The 25,093-nt window shown below is 39.4% G+C and overlaps 1 protein-coding gene across 1 annotated transcript in view; it reads left to right on the plus strand.

Annotated features, from left to right (window-relative positions):
- The window catches only part of OCA2 (OCA2 melanosomal transmembrane protein), a 313,569-nt gene extending 293,624 nt beyond the window's left edge, over positions 1–19,945 (plus strand). The window contains exon 23 of the mRNA XM_032768621.1: positions 18,543–19,945. Within this exon, the coding sequence (XP_032624512.1) occupies positions 18,543–18,630 (88 nt within the window). The 3' untranslated portion in view covers positions 18,631–19,945. The remainder of the gene's footprint in view (positions 1–18,542) is intronic.
- Positions 19,946–25,093: the final 5,148 nt, after the last annotated feature.

Below are 25,093 nucleotides of genomic sequence, written 5' to 3' on the forward strand. Positions count from 1 at the left end.
TTGCAGTAAGTGCAACGTAAACTTTGTAACTTCATTACATTAAATAGAATGGTAAGTCTAATAATTAAATTTTCATCCACATTATCCAAATTAATATTTTATGTACAGTTTCCAAATCAGGCTACTATGGGACGGAGAGTTGGTCGTGTCACAGGGATGAAGGCACTGGCTCTGGGGTGCAGACTCTGGGTGGGGTTGAATGAGACAGTTCAGTGGCAGAAGAAATCTCTTAGAGTTTCGTAACTCGAAGAATAGGCTTGAATTGCTGCTGGAATGAATCAGTTGAAAAATGAAAATATGCAGAGGAGAATAATCATACGCTAGACAAAATAGCAAAAAAAACGTCGAATCTGATGTGAGTGTAGGAGTAAAAGACATAAAATCTCTGTCTGTTCCTCTCACCAAGGCATCTATATTCCGGTATAACAACATCTCTCTCTCTCCGTGCATACAACATAGTCCAGTTTTTTCTGACTGAGAAAAAATGATCTTCTTTTCTTACACCATCTAGCAGACGTGAACTGGACATATAAATCTAATCCCCAATGTGTGTTCCTTGGCTGGGACTCAGGAGTGGATCTCTTCTCTTCATTGGCCGTTGGTGATGAGAGAGTGAACAGGGCTTTTACGGGAATTATTATGTTGCTCTGATTCATGTGATCGCTCTAGTCCTCGTTAACCCAAACTAACATGTTATCGCTGCTATGCTGATGCAGTTTGAGGGTCTGGGAGCAGCCAGTCCTACAGGAAGTGGAGGAAGTAATCTGTTAGGTTTGCCACACTGGAGCCTGCTGAAGGAATTCGCTATCCTACTGCCACCGCCGCTGGTCTGGAATGGACCATCATGAGAATTTTCGAGACTATTTTGTGTGTGTCGTTTAGGTGTGGACAGGACAATACATGACGTGTTAACGGCTTAAAGCTGGAGCAAAAGCAGGATGGGCTCATTTGTCGTCCTAATCTTCCGCAAACTTCAAGGACAAGGATTGTATACGGACCTCCGTGTCTATCTAGGCCTCAGTTTGGCTGGGGGAGGATGTAGCAGGGTGAATCGAACTCTCCGCTGACATCAGTTGGCTGATCTGTTGTAAAGCCTTTGTTACTGATGTGCAAGGTTCCCCACCCCACATTGCATTGCATAATGGGGGTGCTTGTCCAAAGGGTCATTTCAGCTGCTGTGGGATCCCCAGTCTATTTCTTATTAGGACAGGGGTAATAAAGTGCAGTTATTCCGGTGATATAAATCAAGGATAGTAGAACGGAACTTAGCAGTTCATGATTTCGGTACTCACCCAAACCTAAATAAATCTCATTAGGCAAGGGACATGGGTTTCAAAGCCTAGTGAAACAAGAAAGATTGAAAAGGAATAGTTGCTTTTAACACTATGGCTTTCTTTTGAAACTACTAAATGCACATTTTATGTCCTTTGTATCTCTCTAGTTTAAAAATAGAGTTATTTATAGTTCTAAACCATATTTGGTTTTAAGCTCCAGATTAAAAAATCACTAATGCCTAAATGAAAGTTTTGTGGGAAAGAACCGAAAAGAGCAGTGGGCTGCAGTACAGCACTTGCATGCACTTTCTTTAGCCTTTTTTGCTGGAAGAGTTAGCAGGCCTAGATTCTTAATCACAGGTTCAAACCGGACAGTCTCTATGGAAAAGGATAAATGGACACAAATCAGATATTAGGAATGGCAATATACAAAAACCTGTAGGAGAATACTTCAACCTCCCTGGCCACACTATAGCAGACCTTAAGGTGGCCATCCTGCAACAAAAAAACTTCAGGACCAGACTTCAAAGAGAAAGTACTGAGCTTCAGTTCATCTGCAAATTTGACACCATCAGCTCAGGATTAAACAAAGACTGTGAATGGCTTGCCAACTACAGAACCAGTTTCTCCTCCCTTGGTTTTCATACCTCAACTGCTAGAACAGGGCTTCATCCTCCCTGATTGAACTAACCTCATTATCTCTAGCTTGCTTGCATATATATACCTGCCCCTGGAGATTTCCACTGCATGCATCTGGGTATTCACCCACGAAAGCTCACGCTCCAAAACGTCTGTTAGTCTATAAGGTGCCACAGGATTCTCTGCTGCTTTTACAGATCCAGACTAACACGGCTACCCCTCTGATACTTGGCAACATGATTTCAGTATGCTGTACAAGTTTTGCTAAACTTTTAAAGTGGCTCTACTGTGTAACGTCCATGACAGCTGCCTCATCTAAGCAGAGACCCAACCAAGAGAGGATTTAAGCAGAGCCCACAGCAGTAGCATTCACAACATAGGAGCATATTAATGATATAAAGTACAAACACATGAACAAAGAGGATGGAAAGAGTCTCCTCACCTGGGCTATTGGTGAGAGAAGTGCAGTTCACAGCCCCTGCTGCCATTCTCTGTCTTGCCCAAAGGAAAAAGTTGCTCAACTCCTGAGCTGATGAGCTCAGCTGTTTTCAGTTTGTGATAAATCTGGAGCTTGGAAAGAGAACTTTGAAACATTGAACCATTTTTTCTATAGTAAATGGAATTAAAAATAGAGTTTAATAAGACTCATGTTTTGATTAAGTGGGCAATGGGCATGCTGGTTTCAACCTGCTGCCACCAACATTATTTTCCTGGCACATCTCTGATTTGGCCATCTCCTGTTTCAAGTCACTCTGGCTTCGCATTCTCCACTGCAGCAAGCACAAACTTCTGTCCTCATCTTTAGGACCCTTTATAATCTAGCCCTTCCCTACCTGTTCATACTAATGTCTTACTGTGACATTGACTCCTTCCTTTGTTCTGTCAGTGGTGCCAGCTTTAATCACCTGCAAGTACTGTAACGCTTGCATCCATGCTGCCTAATACATGTGGAAAAATAGAATTTTGACTCCCTGTCAAGATCTCTAAGGCCAACATATTTTCCTCGTGCAAGTTCCTCCTCAAGGCTTACTTGTGCCATGATGCCATCAGAAATCTGCAAACTGTAATAGACAGGCAGGTATCCAGCTGTGATGGCTGCTACTGGTTGACTTTACACACCTGTGAATTGTGCACACAGCTACTCTAAGCTAAAACTTCCTGTTGTTGTTCTTACCACTTCCTCCTTCCCCGTTGCCCATTTGTTTACCTCACTTATCTGTCTTGTCTTTTAGACTGTAAGATCTTTGGGGGCACTTATGGTATGTTTGTAGAGCACCTTGCATAATGAGCCATTCACTTAGCTGAGGCCCTTAAGCATTACAGCAACATAAATAAATAATAATAATGACAATCTATGATTCTTTGATACTGCAGGGATCTTAGGGAAATGAATGATGCAATAGCAAAAGATGCCAATTTTGGTCCCTGTGAGTTTTGGTGACCGTTTGGTGACTACTTAGCTTCTGAGTTGTGTTTGAATTTTTAATACGTTCAAAACAGAAAACTCAAAGGATACGTCTACACTCCTGTTGGGAGGTGTGATCACAGCACTTGTAGACTGACTGTAGCTAGATCAAAGGGGACTTGGATATGTGAACCTTTGCTGAAATCAGACCTCCCAGTTGCAGTGTAGACATATCCAAAGTGAAATCAGGAAAAGCTCAATTATTTCTGTCAAAACTAACCAACCTCACGTGGATCTACCCTCCATAGAGGTACTTCTTCACTCCAATTGACCCTGACTGTCCAGTTTATCTGGTGCCATTGTTTTGGGGAATGCAGAGTGGCTTGCTACTCTTCAGACCTCCAGGAATGTTCAGGTGGTGGTGTCCTCCTTCTGGCTCTGCAAGAGGGATTCAGTTGGTTCTTCCTCCCTATCTTTGCTTTTAGGGCGCTAACATATGCACCTGCTTGTATTCCCATATCCCTAACAAGAGGCTGTTCTGGTAGCTGACCTTCTCTCACTTTCAGTAGGAATTGAAAGCTCCAGCAGATCCCATTACTGCTGCTTCTTCAATGGCATTTCATTCTGAATATGAGAGTTGCCCCAACTAGGGGGCAGGGATAGCTCAGTGGTTTGAGCATTGGCCTGCTAAACCCAGGGTTGGGAGTTCAATCCTTGAAGGGGCCATTTAGGGATCGGGGCAAAAATCTGTCTGAGGATTGGTCCTGCTTTGAGTAGGGGGTTGGACTAGATGACCTCCTGAGGTCCCTTCCAACCCTGATATTCTATGTGCCAAATTGTGCTGAGAATCCACATTTTGTGCCACTATTTTAAACTTGGGAAACCCTTTAAATATGAATGGAAAATGAAACCAACCTTAACCACTTAAATCATGGACAACATTATCAGCACTGCTTAGTGCACTCAGGAAAATAATAAATGCACACAAGTGTATATACATTTTTCATGTAAATTTCATTTTAAAGCATTTGTTTTTAAAAATATCATACAGTGTCTCCATTGTCCTTATCTGCTGATGAACCACTCATAAGGAACTCAGCACTCACATTTATATTAAGCATCTAGCTTCTGGAAGGCTCAATAGATTCTGTATTTAGTGCTAGATGCTCTGAATCTGCTGAGGTTACTAAAGATTTGACTAGTTAGCCTTATATTGCATGACTCCATTTTCCTTTTAGCTTGTGTTTTAGCCAAAGAAAATGAGCACATTAGGGGGAAAAATAACCAAATGGGGCTAAAGAAAACTGCTTCATAAGTGCTTTTTGTGAGGTTTGCATGAAGGACTTTCTTGAAAATAAAATTCAGACATCTTCCACTCCAACATCCTTACTTGAGAGCAAGATAAAGCAGAATCAAAACAGATAATTTACTTCAAGTCATTGTGGGGACAACGAACCATAGTTACTGGTGGTTTTACACTAGCTTTGAATGTCCTTGCCTGTTTAGGTTGTGTAGAAAATTCATTCTAATTTAAAATATTTTATATTTAGTTATCTTTTATTAACAACAAAATAACAATTCACTTTCAGTGTTATGAGAAGCTTATATAACAGGAAATTGCAGCCATTTTAATTGGACATTCTAGTATAAACTTGGATAAACCTTTACTTATGATCATCCCGAAGTCCTGTTATTTGATCTGTTTGTCAGTAGTGTGTAATGACTGAACAAAAAGTGAGTTGTTGATATAGTAAAACTTGAAACATTTAATAATGGTCCTAAATATAGCAAAATATAATTTTGACAGTCCCTATAGATGCATGTTTACGCTGAATTTACTAATATGGGTTGCTACTAAAACCAACAGGTTTTAACATATAATCATTTCAAGATTTTCAGAAAGTAGATTGATCTCTTTCCTCCCACATCACTGTAATGATGCCACTGGCAATAGTGTTGTGAGGCAGAGAAGAAGTTCTGTACGTGTTATCTAGTAAATCTCCCATGATGATGTTCATCTCACTAGCCAATGGATGCTGGTAAACACATAACTACACTGTAGCTTTGTAAAGGTACTGGGGTCATTTTATTATATTTACATTTTCTAACTGTTAGAATTGTGTGAAGCTTTGATAATGAAACCGGAGGAAATTGAAAAACTGGAAGAACATATGCCAAGTCTGTTGTGGGGTGTGGTTAAGGGGTGATCACATTGCCTGCCTCAAACATTGAGCCAAGCAATATTTTTCAAGCCAACCCTTAAAGATTGTGTGTGTGTGTATGTACGTACCTGCACACTACACAGAAGGCTAATCCATGACAGTGTGGTTTAGCAGTGGCATGAGGCTGAGTATAACCAGTATAATACACAAGCTGTGAAGCTATGAAAACCATCTCAAGTCTCCCATACTACAACATATTCTGTGTCTCAGCTCTTTTGCTGGTAGCCAGGTAGGGCACTAGTCAGCTGTTCCTGGAAGGCATAATGAGCTGAGGTGTTCTGTGGCACCACATAGCAGACCCGTTGGTACCTCGATACATCATATTTTCTGGGGCCTCACCCCCTCCCATTTCACCCCAATTTTACCACAGTTACTGATGTTTTAGGGGCCCCTTGAGCTCGAGTCCCTAGCACAATTATCTCCCGCTTAGCTCTTGTCAGTCCTGCTGATAACAGTGCTTATCGGGCATGGGAGTATTTTGATTTGAATGTTTAGGTTTTAATTAACAGGCCTGAAACTCATATGAACAGAAACCACGCAAAGTGAATTTACCCATAAAGTTTGCCAAGACTGGTGAAAACTGAAATTGAGCCACTTGGCTCAGTCCTGCTTCCGAGATACATTTGTCTAAATATATGGAGCCATTATAGATGTTGTTTCAATTAACTATATAATATACATGTGTGTGTTAGACTTTTTTTTCTCTGTTTAGCATACAAACATAAGAAACAAAAGGAAGTTCACACACAAACCATTAGAATAGGATTGAGAATCTGGTTTAAACTACAAAACCCAGGAAATTCAGAGCTAAGGCTAAAATTCAATACTTGACCTACCCCAATATGCTAAGATATGACATATAAGATTGCTCATATTTAGATACTCTTAATACTGAGGCATGCTCAATTGGCTGGTAAAGAATGGAGTTTTTGCTCTGACTATAAATTTGCTTGCTTCTGACAGCTCATTTTGGAGCCTTATCATTTTTCAGTAGTACTGTATTTTTCCTTGGGAATATATGTTGATGTAGAACAGGGAAAATGTATTTTTAAGTGGAGTCAGTTGAATAAAATGCTGCAAACAAGTAGATATAAAGCAATCTAGATTTTAAAGGACTCTGTAGATTTTAGCGGTATTAAAACTCAGGGAAAGCTGCTTATGGTACAAAGCTGTCTAGTAAAATTGTTAAAGCACCTTTGTATCTCTAAAGCCACTGAAAAAGACCATATGCATGATGGAAAATATAAAGAATGGATGCAATATTGGAGCACTGTTAGTGGGTTGTGTATTATTTCCTGTAGTTTTTTTTAATGTAGTTGATATTTGAAGGAAAAATCTGAGTGACAGACACCAAGGTACTCTGAAATAATTAAACCAACCTACCCTCCAGCTAAATTACTAGAATTTGGAGAATGACAAATGTAACCTAAATTCCATTAGGTAAGTAGTTAATAATTGTGCTTTTTATTAAAAAAAATCACTTATTCTTTCAGACTGTCACCTACTTCTCAATAATGTAACATAATGCAGGTGTTAAGTGTTCAAAGTCCAATATAAATAATCCTCTGGTGGTCAAAGTCAAAGAGTGTTTTTCTGTTTTCTCTTTTAAACTCTTTCTCTCGCACACACAGGTTTAAAAAATATTAAGACGCAGGCAGATAATGAGAGCAATTCAGTTTCTAGTCTTGCTAACGGTATAATGTCTGAAAGTCTGAATATATAGTTCACCACTGGAGCAAGGGCAAATAACCAGAATCTTGACTTTGTAAAGGGTGTCATCTTCATGTTTACATATATATATTTGTTCCCATTGGCCCTTGAGAAGCTAAAATGTGCTGTGTTGATGGACATTAGTGTTCTTTCTATGAGGAAACTAAGGAAAGATCATGTTAAGTTGGAACCAGTCAAGAAAGGGACATTGGGTCATTTGCATTAGTGGTATAAAAGATGGTAACTGGTTATCATAGTGGAAAGTAGGTGATATTTTGGCTATTGCAGTTAGTAACAATACTTGAGATAGCAGCTTCTTTGACATTTAAAGGGTTGCTGGCGCGCTTTACTGACTCGCTCAGACCTCAGCCAAACCAATATTCCCATTGTTATTGCTGCTTGCTGTGTGCTCCACAATCTCTGTGAGAGTAAAGGGGAGACATTTATGGCGGGGTGGGAGGTTGAGGCAAATCACCTGGCTACTGATTACACACAGTCAGACACCAGGGTGATTAGAAGAGCACACCAGGAAGCGCTGTGCATCAGAGATCTTTGAAAATTAGTTTCATGACTGGCCAGGCTACAGTGTAAGAGTTCTGTTTGTTTCTCCTTGATGAAAACCTGCCCCCTTGATTGACTCTTTCCTTGTCAGCCACCCTCCTTCCTCCCCCTTTGATCACAGCTTGCTTTCAAAGGAAATAAAGTCACTATCATTTAAAAACGAATTATTCTTTATTAATTGATTATAAAAATAGGGAGAAAACTGACAAGGTAGCCCGGATGGGGTGTGGGAGGAGGGAAGGAAGGAAAAGGCCACTTCAAAACTTGTTGAATGACAGCCTTTCGCTTGGGCTGTCCAGTGGGGTGCAGTGGCAGGGTACACAGAACCTCCCTCCACCCCCCACCTCCCGCATTCTTGGGCATCTAGCTGAGGAGGCTGTGGAACATGGGAAGGGGGAGGGTGGTTATACAGGGTGCAGCAGCATTCTGTTATCCTGCTGCCGCTCCTGAAGCTCCACCAGACGCCGGAGCATGTCCGTTTCATCCTGCAGTAGCTGCAACATTGCATCCTGCCTCCTCTGATCTTCCTGCCACCACCTCTCATCTCAAGCATCCCTCCTGTCCTCACATTCACTGGCCACTTTCCTGTCCTGTGATACTGTGCCCTTACTCTCATTCAGATGACCTCTTTCACTGCAGATCTACTGCATGATCTCAGAGAACATTTCATCTCATGTGCGTTTTTTTCACCGCCTTATCTGAGACAGCCTTTGGGACAGAGGAGGGAGGCTTGAAAAATTTGCAACTGCTGGAGGGAAAAAAGGGAGAGAAGTATTTAAAAAGATACATTTTACAGAACAATGCGTGTACTCTTTCATGGTGAACAACACTATTCACATTACATAGCACATGTGATTTCGGTACAAGGTCTTATTTTGCATCTTAATATTGAGTGCCTAGGGCTTTGGTGTTAGAGATCACAGATGCAGGGCCGGGCAACAGAATTTGGCTTGCATGTGGCCATGGTAAGCCATTGTCTTTCGGCTTATGCAACCTTCATAAAAGCAGCGCCCTCCTTTCCCATACCAAGCAAAGCCCCTTGAGTGTTGCGGTTTTTGTATTAACGTGCAGCAGCAGAAACCAAACTACCCCACCCCCACATCCAATTCTCTGGGATGATCACTTTACCCCTCTCCCAACCACATGGCTGGTATCAGGGAAGATCCCTGCTAGCCAAATGCAAACAGCTCAACGCCAATGCCCCCAACCCCCGCTACTGCTTGGCTAACTGCAGGGAAGGATTTCTTTTCAGCCACAGGCAAACAGCCCCGAAGGAATGACCACCTCTGTCCCCTTAATTAAATTCCTATATTTCAACCAGGTTACCATGAACAATATCACTCTCCTGAGAATAACACAGCAAAATAAAGAACAAATGTTGCTTGAATGCCAGCAAACACCGGGACCATACGGTGGCATGCTTTGTCATACAGTGATACAAGATTACCTGCTACTAGCATGGCGTGGTAAAGTGTCCTACCATGGAGGACAGAATAAGGCTGCCCTGCCCAGAAACCTTCTTCAAAGGCTTTTGGAGTACCTCCAGGAGAGCTTCATGGAGATGGAGGATTTCCGCTCCATCCCCAGACACATTAACAGATTTTTCCAGTAGCTGTACTGGCCGTGAATGCATCCCAAGTCCTCAGGGCAAATTAATCACTAAAAAACTTTTGCTTTTAAACCATGTTTTATATTTACGAAGGTACACTCACCAGAGATCCCTTCTATGGCTTCGTGGTCCAGGATACCGGCTTGGGAGGGTTGGGAGGCTACTTCAGTCAGGCTGACAAAAAGATCCTGGCTGTTGGGGAGAATGGAGTGCTGTGTGCTCTCCGCAAGCTCTCCTCCTCCTCCTCCTCATCTTCCCTGTCTGCAAAATACTCAGGCATGGCTGAGAGTACCCCTCCTCGGAATCCACGGTCAGGGGTGAGGTAGTGGTGGTGGCACCCCCTAGAATTGCATGCAGCTCAGCGTAGAAGCGGCATGTCTGTGGCTCTGCACCAGACTGTCCGTTTGCTTCTTTGGTTTTCTGATATACTGGTCTGAGCTCCTTAACTTTCACGCAGCACTGTAGTGAGTCCCTATTGTGTCCTCTCTCCATCATGCCCTTGGAGACTTTTTCGAATGTTTTGGCATTCCATTTTTTGGAACGTAGTTCTGCTAGCACGGAATCCTCTCCCCATAGAGCAATTAGATTCAGTATCTCCAGCTAAATTCTGCTAAATTTGACCTAAACTCATAGTGTAGACCAGGCCTCAGTGAGCTGTCCTTAGCACTACAGCTCACTTTTTTTTCTGTTGGCCTGGCCAGTCCCAGATTTGTTCAGGTTTCACTGCAAGGCTCATCTATTATCTCAGGCTTTTCAGGAAGGAGTGACTCTGAGGGATTTAAGATGGTTGGTTGAGGGGTATGGTAGTGGATTAATTGTGATTGCTGATAATAATGGGCTATCTTGTGAAGTGGCTTTGGACAGTAAAGTATTAAGGTTAGCTATCTTTTTGTTTTTATGGGAATGTGTAAGAACGTTTGTATCAGTTGTTGTTTTGCTTTGAGGAGCAGCTTCTAAGTTGCTGTTGGCTGAACAAACAGAACTGTCCCGCTCTTCAAGTCTGTCGTCTTGTTTGTTCCAGTACTAACTAGCTGACTTGAGTTTTGGAGTTGCTGTCAGGTTTTTCAAGGCAGCAGTGTACACCTTAAGAGAAGTATCAAAAGTCCTACCAGAAATGAGTGGGAATGCACTGTGATGCTGCAAGGATTTTCACTATATTACTGAAGACTAGACTGAGCCTTGTATTGCAGGATATTGGGTTGAGGGTGGGGGGAATAGTTTGTGTTTTAGCCGAAGAAAATGAACCCATTAGAAAAAAACAAATAAGTCTAAAGAATGCTTCGTTGTTTTCTTTTCTGTTTTTGCTTGCTTGCTGAAGGAGACTGTACAGATGAAATATGCCTCTTGATCACCTGGGTGTACTATATGTGTTTAAATGCTTGGTGAATTGCAGCCTTGAATCTTGAAATCTATGCCCATAGCTACTCTTTACTAGCCCACAGCTAGTCTTCGGCTACCTATCTTTCTAATGTCAAATCACTAAGGACTAGTCCATAGAGGAAGAAATGTTGAATTGGTGTGATATACAAATTTAGCACTGCCCATCATGACATACACCAGATCTGTGCCCTCTTCCCACATCAGTGAACACATCTCTAAAAGTTTAAACATGATAGTTTAATTTAGCCACAGTTTATACATGGAGAACTGGACCGTGGCCCATTGCATTTTATGCACTCTCATCCAGCTTCTGATGCATTTTTCTGACTTCTTTATACTGATACGATAACTTCAAATAAAATTATCTTCAGATACAACAGGAAAGAAAGAAAAGTGACACAAATGCATCCATGCTATGTTCCTTCCCAACATCAAACTACTGACATTCTCCCTCTTTTTCATTACAATTTGTTGGCTTTAATTTTTAACTTTCTACCCAGGGGTCAGCTGGACTTAATCATTTCCTGTGGAAGGCAGACAATTAATGCCAACAGAAGGGTCACTGTATTCATCAGCTGCTGCTGCTATCTCACCATCAATATGTTGCAGTCTTTTGAAGTTATAACTACACTGCTTTTCTCCATATTTCAAGGGGGCGTTCATAGATTTCAGTATTTCTTCATGGTGTTTCATACAGGTATCTACCATCACCATCCCTGCCTTCTCAGGCTTGAATAGCTTTTGAATTGTTATTATAAAGGCATTTGTTTTTCTGAGACCCTTATATTTCATATGAATTGCACCAGAGAGATGATAGAGCTGGGAAAATACTGCAAAAACATTTCTGTGATTATTGATTTGATCATTCAAGTTGGAACTGGTAAATTAACCATTTTCTTTACAGTGAAGGACTATACTTACTGTACTTTTTTCCTTCAGATAAGAAGATTTTGAAAGGCCAGCAAAATGATTACTACAAGTTATGTACGAAAAGCATAAAGTTTATTGTCAAAAAGAATTCAGAAGGGTTTTTTTCCAGAATGTAGGGTGCACAATTTAACACCATTTATTTTTCTCACTTAAAATTTCTTTTTCCTGATCTGAGGTTCATTGCTTGGAGGGACTGTACGGAAAATCTTGATACAGACAGAAAACTGGGAGAAATTATTGTAATTTTAGCAATCAGAAGAAAATGTGGTTATAGGTTACATTCAGCGTTTTCAATTACATGTTGACTGCTATGTATGGTAACTAGAAGGTAACCACACTGTAATTTTTATGTAATTCCAGGCTATGTGCAATTCACAGTAATTTTAGTGTTTCATGAATGATCATAGGCAGTGTTAGCCACCTGCTATTTTAGAAACAGGCGTCTGATTGTAAAGGTGTCATAGTCATGTGGATAAGCAGGAGCACCTCCTTTGTAGACCTTTTCTTTAAATGGGCACTAGAGACAATACCAGCCTGTTCTTTCAAATAATGGAAATAACAGTATTTTGCGGACTTGGGATGATAGAAAGTTGAGACAAACAAGAAGGCAGGAGACACAGAGGTCAGCGTGCAGTGGAAGACAGAAGAGAAGGAGGAGATAAGGTGATATGAGGGAAACTAAGAGAAATAGAAGGAATAATAAGAACAGAGAAAGAAAAGGGGGGATATGAATTCCCAGGACCTTGATGACCAGGGGACCACCATAAAAAATATATCCCAAATTAGGGCTGAGTGAATATTGTAAAAAAATTTCCCACCAGCATTCATTCAGATTTTTAAATGAATTTACTTCAACTGTGTTTGCACATTTTTTTGGTCTTAGCTTTACATGTTTTCTAGTATCAGAGGGGTAGCCGTGTTAGTCTGGATCTGTAAAAGCAGCAGAGAGTCCTGTGGCACCTTATAGACTAACAGACGTATTGCAGCATGAGATTTCGTGGATGAATACTCACTTCGTTGATGCATGTCCAACGAAGTGGGTATTCATCCACGAAAGCTCATGCTCCAATACGTCTGTTAGTCTATAAGGTGCCACAGGACTCTTTGATGTTTTCTAGTGAATCAATATACTTGTCGGAATGGTTGCAGAAGCAGATAGTTTTCAGAAGACTTCAATATTTACATAAAACTTTCTTCTAAGGGTTATGTTTATCCAGTCAGAGAACAGAAAATATACCACATACTTTTGGTGACCAATCACATGCTCAGATTTTAAATATCAAAAGTGAAATTTTCTGTTTTACACAATTTAATGAACAGTACTAAAACTATACTAGCTTACTCTGGCAGCAAATTTGGCAGCAATATTCAGAATAAGTTCCGTGAAAATGAGCTGCACACCAAAGATTATTTACAAAAGTTATTTAGCAAGTAATTTTGGATGAAGACTAAATCTGCAAAAATTGCAGTGTTCACGGATTATTCATAAATGCAAAAGAGTGAAATTTGTACAAATAAATCTTTTCTCAGTTCTAGATGAGATATAAGACTGGGGCTTGCTCCTTGAAAATATGAGTTGTTTTCTTTATATTTAAATAAATATAGACCCACAGTTCTTTTGTTAAGAAAACTAGTTAACAGCTGCCATTCTTCATCAATGATAACTGTTCTTCCTTCCTCCCCACAAAAAGTGTGTGTGTGTGTGTGTGTTAATGTTTAAATAAAGAGGATTACAAACATATCCTTTTGATTAAGAACCATGGATATTGCTATTGTTATACATTCCTTTTGAAAGGAAATGTAAAAGAGACACCTTATAAACCAAATGATAGAAACTTCATTAACAAGAGTGACTTGTCTTTCACTCAGAAGCAGCCTTGAATTGCCTCTAGAAGCTTCAACACCCGAATCCAATTTTCAAGGCAGCTTTTGTAATTTCAAGATGTGAATTTTTGAAAATGAGCTTGTCACTGTAGGACTTCCAAACCAAAGTGTAGCACATGTTCAAGGACTGGCCTGAAATGACAGGGACTCATATTGTATCTTCTGCTGGGTTAAACATCTTCTCAAATAACACAGCATTTGCCAAGCATGCAACATATTTCCTTATTATATGTGCAAGTGTTGATAATGGAGAGGCCAGTAAGTAGGAGAGAAGAATCTACAAGAAGGGCTCTAGAGTAGTCTATAAATTATATTCTTAAATGGATATTTAGGTATAGATTAGGGACCAAATTCAAGCCCCATTTTAAACCAGTGTGTAACCCCACAGCAGTCAGTTGGGTGACATAGAAGTGAGAGCAGAATTTGGCACTCAGTATTCATATATACTACCACCATGCTCCACCTCTGTAACAGCTTGAACCACCACTGCCAATGGTTTCATATTGGAGGATTGCTGGTGTCATCTTGCAACTCCAGAACTGATTAGAGAACTCCACCTTCCATTTTGAGAGCTGTCTCTGCAGATCCCCTAATGATTCACTACCCCTTGGTGCTATGAGCACAGAACAATCTAGAAGGCAGTGACTGTTGGGTCTGTCTTTCCTCCAGGGTAAATCACTTTTCCAGTAAATCCCACAATAAGCCAACCCCCCACCCCCCGGCCAATTTCTCTGAATGATTCTGATGTCTCTGTCTCTGTCATTATGCTATGACTTTTGCACAAAATGTTTCATTTAGGTGGCATGGTACACAATCGGTTGATTAACTGTAGGTATATTGTTATAACAGGAAAATGACTCCCTATATAACTAGCCTTACATTTAATATACATTTCCTTTTTAATTACTTAGGGGAAAAACAAGAGAGATGTTACAGACCTTCATACTCGTCCCAAGTGTTGGTGTGCTCACACCCATTTGAAGTGTTGGTGTTGGTGTAAGGAAGGGTTGTTTTGACTTCTGAGCTCTGTTGATCTGTGGTGTTATGATTTGGAGTAGCATCAGATTAGCACACTACCAGGCACAACCCTAATTTTGCTTTGGAGGAGCATACCATGACTGCAATATAGCTTCTGATTTGGTCCCATCTTTATTCCTGTCCCTAACAAACTGTGGTTCAATTCTCTCTTGTTTTTATATTCTCCTTCTCCTAAATACAACGGCTGAAATTCTGGCCCCACTGATGTCAAAGGGAGTTTTGCTATTGATTTCCATGGGGCCAAGGATTTCACCTTCTATTCCAGCAGTTGCCCTGAGGCCAATGTTTGTTCTGTACACTGCACAGCAACAGTAATGGTGTAGTTTTTATGTTCTGTGAAATATGTTCTTAGATTTGTTTTTTTTTAAATGAAATTACCTATAAATTACATTGTAAACATTTTGGGGCAGGTACCGTGTCGTCTTGTGAGTCAGTACAGCACCTAGCATTGTAGATCCTGATCCTAACTGGAGTTTTCCAGCACTGCAACTAATAAATAATAATAATAATGTTTTTGTTCAGAACACTAACACTTCTCTCATCTGTACAATCTGGCCCACCGCAAATACCCCAAATAAATCAATGAAGTAAGGTATTACGCAACATGAGTATGGATGGTGGAACCGGACCTTTGACTCTTACTGTTAAAGCAAAGGTATGATTAAGAACCTTGCATGTAGTTGTGCATAATTCATGTACTTCCTGTACAGAATTGCACAAAGCTGGAATCAATTTTTTTTTTTTTTTACAGAAGGGATAGTAATTATTATTTTTTTTAAATCCACTCTCTTCTTGTCCTTATGCACCCAGGTATTAAGTGCCCTTCATCTCTGAGCTCTTGTGTATTCACTTGTGAGACCCACTAAGTTAAGTTAGTAAGGACAGGACCTGAGCTTTGCTAAGTCACTGGAGCTTACTCAGCAGAACTGAATTTATTGTTCAGTAAGTGCAAGGTCTAATGCAAGTCTGCAGTTTCTTTTCTTATGAACTCCTTAGTAATCTCACCTTCACCAGCTGTTGTGTGGAAATGAGCCATTCATGGAAATTCACTGGATGTATTTACGTTTGGAGGAGGACTTTTGTACAGCACCATTTTATTTTTAAAGTGCGTTTGTCAGATCTGAGCACTTTTAACAGCGAGGTGGCAAATCTTAGGAAGATCAAATGAGCTCAGAAAGAAAAAAAGGGTTGATATTGTCTGAAAAGCAGTTAGGTGACATATAATTTTTTTTTTTTAATTTCAAAGGCAGCTCTAAAACTCAGAAAGCTGTTTGGCAGGGCCATGAATTTAATAATACAGTAATTTTGTGAAAGGATAATTGTGTAGCTTTTTAGAATAAGTAACCGTTCAAATGCTAGGACCAGTCTAGCCCGGGGAGAAAATATACTACAATAGATTCATAGGTGTTCAAAATCAAATTACGACATAAAAAGGAAGTCATGCCTTCTGGGTAACTTTGTGACAAGCTATTCAATTCCTATCTTACCAAAAATCACTAGGATTCGTTCTCCGTTTTGTTCACATACATAAATGAAAGTTACCATACACCTTCCTCAGGGAATATTTGGCATTCTTGTCAGCCTGGCTGCCGTGTTTAACAATCTCTTATTCCCCTTCTGTTCTTCCAAACACCTCTTTCAAACCCCAGACAAGCAAAAACTTAACTCTGCTGTTGCTAACCAACATTTTGAGAACTCTGATGATGCATGGCCCCTACTGCCTACTAGTGACATGGGCCCTCCCAAACTTCACCCATAGAGGGGAGACTGGCTGGCATCATATGAAGGAGTTGCCATAATGGATCAGACTGTATTGTAGGGGTCAGCCACCTTTCAGCAGTGGTGTGCCAAATCTTCATTTATTCCTCTAATTTAAGGTTTCACGTGCCAGTAATACATTTTAACATTTTTTAGAAGGTCTTTCTCAATAAGTCTATAATATATAACTAAAGTATTGTTGTATGTAAAGTAAATAAGTTTTTTTTTAACTGTTTAAGAAACTTAATTTAAAATTAAATTAAAATGCAGAGCTCCTTGGACTGGTGGCCAGGAGGTGGGCAGTGTGGGCCACTTAAAATCAGCTCCTATGCCGCCTTCGGCACGTGTGCCATAGATTGGCTACCCCTGCTCTATTGTTTAACATTTTGTCTCTGACAGTGATCAACACTATGTGCTTCAAGGAACATGCCAGAAATCCCACAGTAGGCAGATGTGGGATAATGTGCCTGCCATGAAAGTCTTTACTTTTACATACACTTAGTTTTGTGGGTAACTTGTTTTTTTCTTGGGTTGCCTCAGTTTCTGTGGAGTGGTCAATGTGGATGAAAGGCTCGCTGGGACATTGGGTCCAGAGTGGTGAAGCAGACTGGTGGGGACATATCAATGAGGGGTGATGAAGGAATTTATTTTTAACAATGGTAGTTCAAACAAACATTTTTCTTTATGCTATCTGCCTGGTGTTGCTTTTCTACCTTGTCTAAGCTACTTAGGCAGGGACTGGTTATTACTATGTGTTTATACAATGTCTAATGCAATGGACTTCCGATCCTGACTGTGGCCTCTAAATGCTACCATAATACAACTGTTACTAATACCAAAGTTCCTCTAATGCCATTGGACCTGTTCTGCTCAGATCATTCTGCATGGCAATGAAACAGCATTGGAAAAGCGTTACATAAACCCTGGTCAGAATAGTGTTGCAGGTGCAGGAGCACGAGGAAGAGCAGATTGCACCACACTCATCACAAATTTTCTTTTCTTTTAAAATATATATATTTGTATGTGGAGAAAAGGAAGATAAGGAGATTTTAAGGCACACGGGACCTGAGAGTTTTCTCTCCTTGTCAGCAGCTACACATGTTCCTTTTCTGTCTGAGTAATTAATGGTGGATGAAGGGTGAAGTCTTGAATCCTCTAGATGCTGCCTAATATGATAAGTGAGGCAAAAAGCACCACTAATACACGCACATACACTAGGTGCCAGTGAAGACAATGAAAGAAATATTGGCACTTCAAAGAACACTATCACACTTTGATGATGGGTTAGTAAAACAGATGGATGAATATGAACATGGAGAATATGAGTAAAAAGGTCATGAAATATGAATGAGAATATGAGTAAAAAGGTATGAGTAAAAAGGCATGATATGACATGGCAGGACACACACATTCCTGCCCAATCTTCAGTTTCTGTCATTTTGAATTTTCTGTCAATAGAAGCTTTAAAAGCTTAAGTTTATTCTGAAAAATGACACTGTGGGATTTACTCCTGCTGAAAGAAGTGTTTTGACATGAAAACAAAGCTTTTAACACTTTCCACACAGGCCAAAGAGATTTCCTCAGATACTCACAGAAATTGGTGCGTCTTGTAGGACTACAAGACTTTTCAACTGACCATTCAGCATTATGAAGATAAATACAGTACCAGCATGATGAGGTTTATTACTTAAATGCCATTGGAAGCCAGCTAAATGAATATCAGCCATAAACCAGTTATAAAGAACCTTATTAAGATTAGACTGTACACACAGTATGAAGACATAAGTAGTGAATGAGCTATCCTACTGCCTGCTTAACTTGTGAGAACTGATATAATTCATGCGTATTGACTGGCACATGACCAAGACATTCAGTTCTAGATTCTCAGTTGGTATAAATTGGTGAAAATCCATTGCAGTCAATGGAGCTTTGCTGATTTACACCCTGTGAGGGTCTGACCCGCACTTTTCTAAATGTCATATCTGGCAGTAGAAAGTCTCAACTTGAACTTTAGCCCACCAGGAATCACTGTTTAAGCCTGAAGTACCTTAATATTCTTTCATTTTTTTGAAATGTTGTAAAGATATCAAAAGCTAAGAACTTTTATGACAGACTTTTTTTTGTTGTTTCAGGTTGGGTTTCCCCATGATGATTGTGTCCTGTACTATTGGGATGTGTTATCTCCTTGTTGCTCATGTCGTACTGGGTTGGAACTCTTAATAATTTATACTTTCAAGACCAAAAGAAGCTTTCTGTCTCGTTCAATCTATACATCAGAGCACTAAGAAGACATCATCGAAAAAAAGAAAAAACTCCACTTTAAAAAGCGACATTTATTAAAATGATTGGCAGTCTTAGATTTTGTCATTCATAACCTTATGCTCTGTGAACAATTTGCAGAGCTTAGTACTGAAGTTTAAAGGATTCAAATTTTTTGTCATGGTCAATATTAATAAGCATATAAAGAGATACCCTCACAAGGGAATATCTTGTGTCCTGAAACTTTGTCTCATCACAATCTGAGTACAGTCACAGATGGAAAAACCTCATTCACAATGGAAGATGTTCAGTAGTTTCTTCCTAGGGGTTCATTTGTCTTTGTCAATATATTTAGCTATTTTATTAAAATAACTAACATTCAGTCTGTACAAGCTGTAACAATAGACATATAAGCAGACAATCTGTACACTATAAGGGATGTACTGTTGCTGTGTTCAAAAATAAAAACATACCAATAAGAATTTGATATGTAAGAAATTATTCTTTTGAAATTAACTAATAAGTCATACGCCATAATGTATTTTCATTTTAAAATTTCTTGTTCTTTCTAATCTTGTTGGCCATAGAATGTGGCAGAGCAATGAACATTTTTTCTTTCAATTATTAATTCAGTTCATTAGTGGATTACCCTAAATCTTTTAATAGGTTCAGAATCTACTTGTAAAATGAAATCATACCTTGTCTGTGCTTTTGTTTTCTTTGATAATACTATGTTAAATCATATATATTGATTCTTTCTATTTGGCTATTGGACTAGGTCACATTATTTATTGTGAAAGCGATTTCAATCCTCATTTTCTAAGCCTTTCCTGGGATTGGCCAAAATTACCCAAAGGTCTGTCTCATCCTGTGTAATGCTAGAACTGACATGCTGAAGAGTGAAACTCATGTGAATAGAAACGAATTTCAGTGAACGAACGCAGAAGAACAAATGCTGTCACTTGCCCCTGTTTTCTAGAAAAGTGATCTGGTAAGTGGGAAAGGAAACTGGTAACAGTATCTTTCCCTTGGAGGATTTAATATTAATAATAAATCACATAGCTTGACCCATCTAAGTAGCTGGAATAGCTGATCATTTGCAGGTTGTATTCCTTGACTAAATGCCTTTAAATTCAAAATATAATTTAATAAGCATAATTCAGATTAGTTACAACGTTCCTTCAAAGAATGATTATCCCTCCTCCATGTTGCTTCATCCCAATAATGAGCGCAAACCCCAGACCTCCTTTTCAATATGTTGGTTAATAAACAAACAGAATAAATAAACCCAGCCTGAAACACATACTTATGGGACTGAGCTGGGCCCAAGTCCCATTCAAATCCATAGGAAAACTGCAAAGTTTTTCTTTGGAGGAGTGTTTTACTCTGTAATGAATGAAATTCTGTTACCATTTGAGAAACATGTGTGCTAATTTGAGTTGATCCATAGTTTTAAAAAATCATGGTAATTTCAATTGCTCTCCACATTTCTCATGTCATGCTTATGATAGCGAGGTCAAGGGTTTGCCCTTTACATGCTGAATAAAACAAGTGAGAAGGCTGATTCAAACCCCCTTAAATGCTTTTGTTCTTATATTTTTGCCTTTTACTCACCAATATATATAATGTTTCTTTTTCTTATCTATAAGAATCACTCTTACCTTTTGAGGGCCAAGCCTTCTATATAACTTTAAAAAAAACAACAAAATTGTAAGAAAAATAAACCCTTGTCTGAGTTCCTGCAACACCGAAAGTAGTCAAGCCAATAATGTGGTTGCACTACCACACATGAAAATACATGGCCCCATTTGCAACTTCCTGGAAAGGGATGGGGGTCGGGGGGGGGGGGGCATTGGGTCCCATTACCACCTACCCATCACATCAACTCATCCAAAATACTGGTGTGGGTGGGGGGTCTCATTGGTTTCTATTTAGGAAGCTCTGCCAGCTGGACTGTTTTGAGATTTTCTTTGTCCTAAACTACTCGATCTGCCAGTGGTGGGTGTATAGTACATAGGGAATAAAATATTATGTTTTAACAGTTATCTCATATTCTGAGGAAACCAAAAGTTTTGAAATAAATTCAGTCTATTTCTGAAGAAGTTTGCTATGCTGTAATATTTTTCTGATAATTTCCTTGAAATAAAACTGATTTATTTCCTGGAGTATCCTTGTTGCTTCATTTGTATTGTGAGACCAGGCTTACTGAGAGCGCAGAGGACAAAACAAATGAGGAACATAAGATAATGTTGTTTTATGTGATTATAATTGAGTGCTCAGCAACTGATGGAAGAATGGTGATACATCAATATGTTTTCATGCCGTATTCCTCGTGTTTCTCACTTCAGCAGACAATGTGCTTAAATAAGAATTATATGCATACTTGAGAGCATTTCAAGATAATGCAGAAATTTTCACTGACTTCCTTCATAATTATCAGTGTAATCTGCACAGCAGAATGGCTACATGCTCAACAGAACTAATGCACAGGATTGGTTGGAATACTATTTACAATGAAAACTAATTTAAAAGTTTGAAAAACAGAGAAGTTCAGTAATACATTATGTAATTAGATCATCTATTGTATGCTTAGAGCTGGTATCTGTGACCCTGATTCTCATTTTCAAGAAGGCCCCTTTACATCACTCTAGCAATGAAATGGATTTTAGAGTGAATTTAAATTTATCCCTAGTTTGAGGACCTTTTACCAGAATGGTGTAATGTGAAAAACAGGCCTTGTATGTACAATTTCCACCCCTTTGGTCTGACAGGAAGTATGTTCTAGTGTAATATTTAAGAGACATGGATTAAATTCCTGGCTTTGGGGAAGTCACTTAGCCTCTCTGTGTCTCAGTTCCCCATCTGTAAAATGGAGATGATAGCACTTGCCTACGTCACAGATTGTGAGCTGCTCAGATAGCAATGGGGATTATATTAGTATCATAGACAGAGTCACTGCTACATTACTCTATTGAAATCAGTGTAGAACACAGAAAACTTTTAGAACCTACACTGCAAGAGAATTCAGAAATAACTAGCCCCAAAAGAGAAGATATCTTACTGTTAGTCCAGAAGACATGCCTACTGATCTGATTCATTATTATTAATCAAATAATATTTTAATACATTGATCACCATGGTAACCAAGTGTCTCTGAATGCATCACTTCAGTTCAACCAAAATAATGTTTAAAATCTATCATAGTTGTTTCAGAGAAGATTCCAATGTTCTTCTTGTAAGGACAAGTACTGTATAATTTACTTTGACTTTTTATGGCAGACAGAAAATATTAAAGCATGGGAGGCTTCAACAGAAATATCACTTCTCTTGACCTGTAAATTCCTCTAGAATTGTAAACATCAAGGATGATAATATGCAAATTTAAAGGAAGATTATCTTTTGTGAATTTGTTATTCATTTTTTACCCAATTGAATAGCTTTGTATGTAACTGAAATGTAACAGGACTTTCTTTTCCTTTCTGCTCGTTGTTGGCAATTTTAACATTTAAAAGCAGAAATGCATTTAACTCTTGGTTGTAAGCATCTCATATGAAATTCTAGCCCCAATGGGGAATTTTGCCCCCATTTTCAATAAAGCAAGGATTTCACCCTTGATTTACAACCACTAGAAGAATGAAATGTACTACAGTATGATATTTGTGATACTAACTTCAGAAAATGGAAATCCAACAGAAGGAAAGCCAATAGAAAGGAATATAAACTATGGTGAGTATTGTGTAAGAAGGAAGGTTAAGATGGATTTTGAAGACCAAGTAGTCAAAGAGCTAAAAACAAATAACTATATCAAGTATATCAAAATTAGGAAGACCATGGGTGCATTGGACTGCCACTGGATAAGGGGAACAATTAAAGAAAGTGGACAATACAAAATAATGAATGAGATAGAACAGGTAGAATTGGCATGTTTATTGAGCCTTTCTCAAAATACAATACAAGGGGACAGTCAATGAAAATATTACACAGCGAATTTCAAACTGATTAAAGGAAATATTTTTCACATCATGCACAATTTGTCTTTGGAACTCATTGCAATAGGATATCACTAAAGCAAAATTAAACAGAAATAATTGTCATTTATATGTGAGCATCCAGAGTTGTTATAATAAGGATTAGTAAACCTCGAAGAATTTTGAAAGAGGTATAATACCTCATGCTTCAGGGCGTAAGTCAAATTCTAACTCCTGGGCATAGGAAGAAACTTTCCTTGTTGGGTAGGTTATTTCTAGAGTTGGTAGGGAATTCTCCGACAAAAATTGGGTTTTCGTTGGAAAAATACCGAGTTTGTATAAAATTTTGAGGTTTTTGGAATTTTTCATTCCACCTTGAAACAAAACAGACCTTTCCATTTTTTTGATGGTGACAGAGACCCACTGGAGAGTAGCCCATACCATGGTAGTTAGAGCATGCATGTGGGATGTGAAAGACCCAGTTTCAGGTCCCTGCTGTGCCTGATTCAATTTCAATCTATATATTGGGGTAATGACATCTACATTTGTAAACACTTAGAAAGCTACACATGCTATATAGCTACTAAGTACTATTCTTATAAATAACATAGCTGCAAATACCGTCTATTATTTTGAAGACCCAGATGTGGAGAAAATGTGGAAGCGCCCTTATTGATTCATCCAGTCTCTCTTCTGCTCACTGTAGCAGCTCTGTCAGTCCATCCTGTGACTGCAGTTACTTCAAACTCCCTTCTGGCCGCAAATCAGTTCTCTGTCTCCCCTCCAGCAGCTCAATCCTCTGCCTCACCACAGCCTCATTAGCAAAATTCACCCATTAGCTTCCCACCCCTGCACCTTGCTCCTCTGCCTTCTAGCAAAATTAATTCTTTGCTTTTCTTCAGATGATTAGATAGGATGTGAACTGGACAAGGGTCACATTGCTCACAAATTCTGATTCTATATTCCACCCAACCTCCTTCAAATCCAATTTTTTTCCATTATAGTTTCTCCATTACAGACATGTGACAGCCTATTAAAACATAGATCATACGAAAAAGGAGCCACACATTCTGTGCAATTCATGCAAGCCCGTAACCTTATTTATATGAACATCTTGGCCTTTCTGCATGTCATCTGGCATTAACGCTGAAGCCTGAAATTAGGAAAAAAATATAGAGAAGCAGGGGAATTGTTGGTTCAAAGAATTAGTAATAGGCTACTGAGCCTTTCACCTCAAGGACACTGCTCAAACCTAACTAAGATAAGTATTTACTGTAAATCATTTCTATTTGATGTCTGTTCTATATCTTCTGTTAAATAAGTTTGGTGGTCTTGCCCTGTGAACATGTGCCACATAATACATGGCTAATGGATAGCTTGAGAAAAATGACCAAAGAGCTGACTGGGCATCATGGCTGGAACAGTAGACCTGCTACTAATTCTTCAAGAAAATGGATTGATGTTTGTTGATTAGGAGTGTGCAGACTTGGACCTAGCTAGGTGGAGGGGGAGGTCAGGGGACAAGGAGCTCGGGGTTGTATGAGTTGGGATTCTGGGGGTCCTGTCAGAAGGCAGGGGGGGGGGGGGGGGGGGAGGCGTGAAGGGGACTGTGCAGTTCTGTAGGGAGGCAAGGGAAATGTTAGTGGGCATGTCTGGGTGTCTTCACCCTCCTCATTCAATCCATCTCCCAAGTCAATGGAAATGTTCCCATTAACTTCCTTGGGGACTGGATGAGGCCCTCTGTGTGGTGCTTCCCTGTCAAGGTAGAGAGACATTACTCTGGAAGTGTGGAGAAGGCTGAAATGCTGCTGCTTATGTTCTACCTGCTTTGTGACTAAATACAGACTTCAGTCTTCAGGGCTGTTAATCCAGCAACCATTCAAAACACTAATAAATCAATAAATGGAAATACTTTATTCCTAAATTTGCCAGTGCCAGAGGTATGTGTTCAGTTAATAGTTGATCTAGCTAGCCAGCTACCATCTCACATATTTAATAGTGTATTGGGAGAGCACAATGCTATAGCCATAGAGTTGAAGGTTTAAACCCTCAACAAGTCGGAGACTGCTTTGGCTTGTGAGGGTAAGTTGAAAGTGAAAGTTTTTCTGGAATTGACTCTGGAGTGCTTAAGGTTCAGGGTGCTTTTGTTTGTTTGTTTTGTTTTCCTCCTCACTGTCCCTCTTGCATTTACTTTTGAGCTCAGAGAGCTAACAGCTACAGCCACCAAAATTGAATTTTTAGCCGCTCAACAAGTCTGAGAGTGGGCGATCCGCAAACTGCAATTTTTCTTTCTTTGTTTTATATAAAAAGAACAAGTTATTTGATTTCTTCCTGTGAGGTGGAAGTATTTAAAGCTTTAGACTGCTGGTTATTTTCTCTGGAACAAGAAGTTTATTGGTGGATGGGTGTTGGGAATGAGGCAATGCATTTCAAGTTTGCCCTGAAGGTTCATGCAC

This window comes from Chelonoidis abingdonii, chromosome 1 (genome assembly GCF_003597395.2).
Source record: "Chelonoidis abingdonii isolate Lonesome George chromosome 1, CheloAbing_2.0, whole genome shotgun sequence".
Lineage (NCBI taxonomy): Eukaryota > Metazoa > Chordata > Testudines > Testudinidae > Chelonoidis > Chelonoidis abingdonii.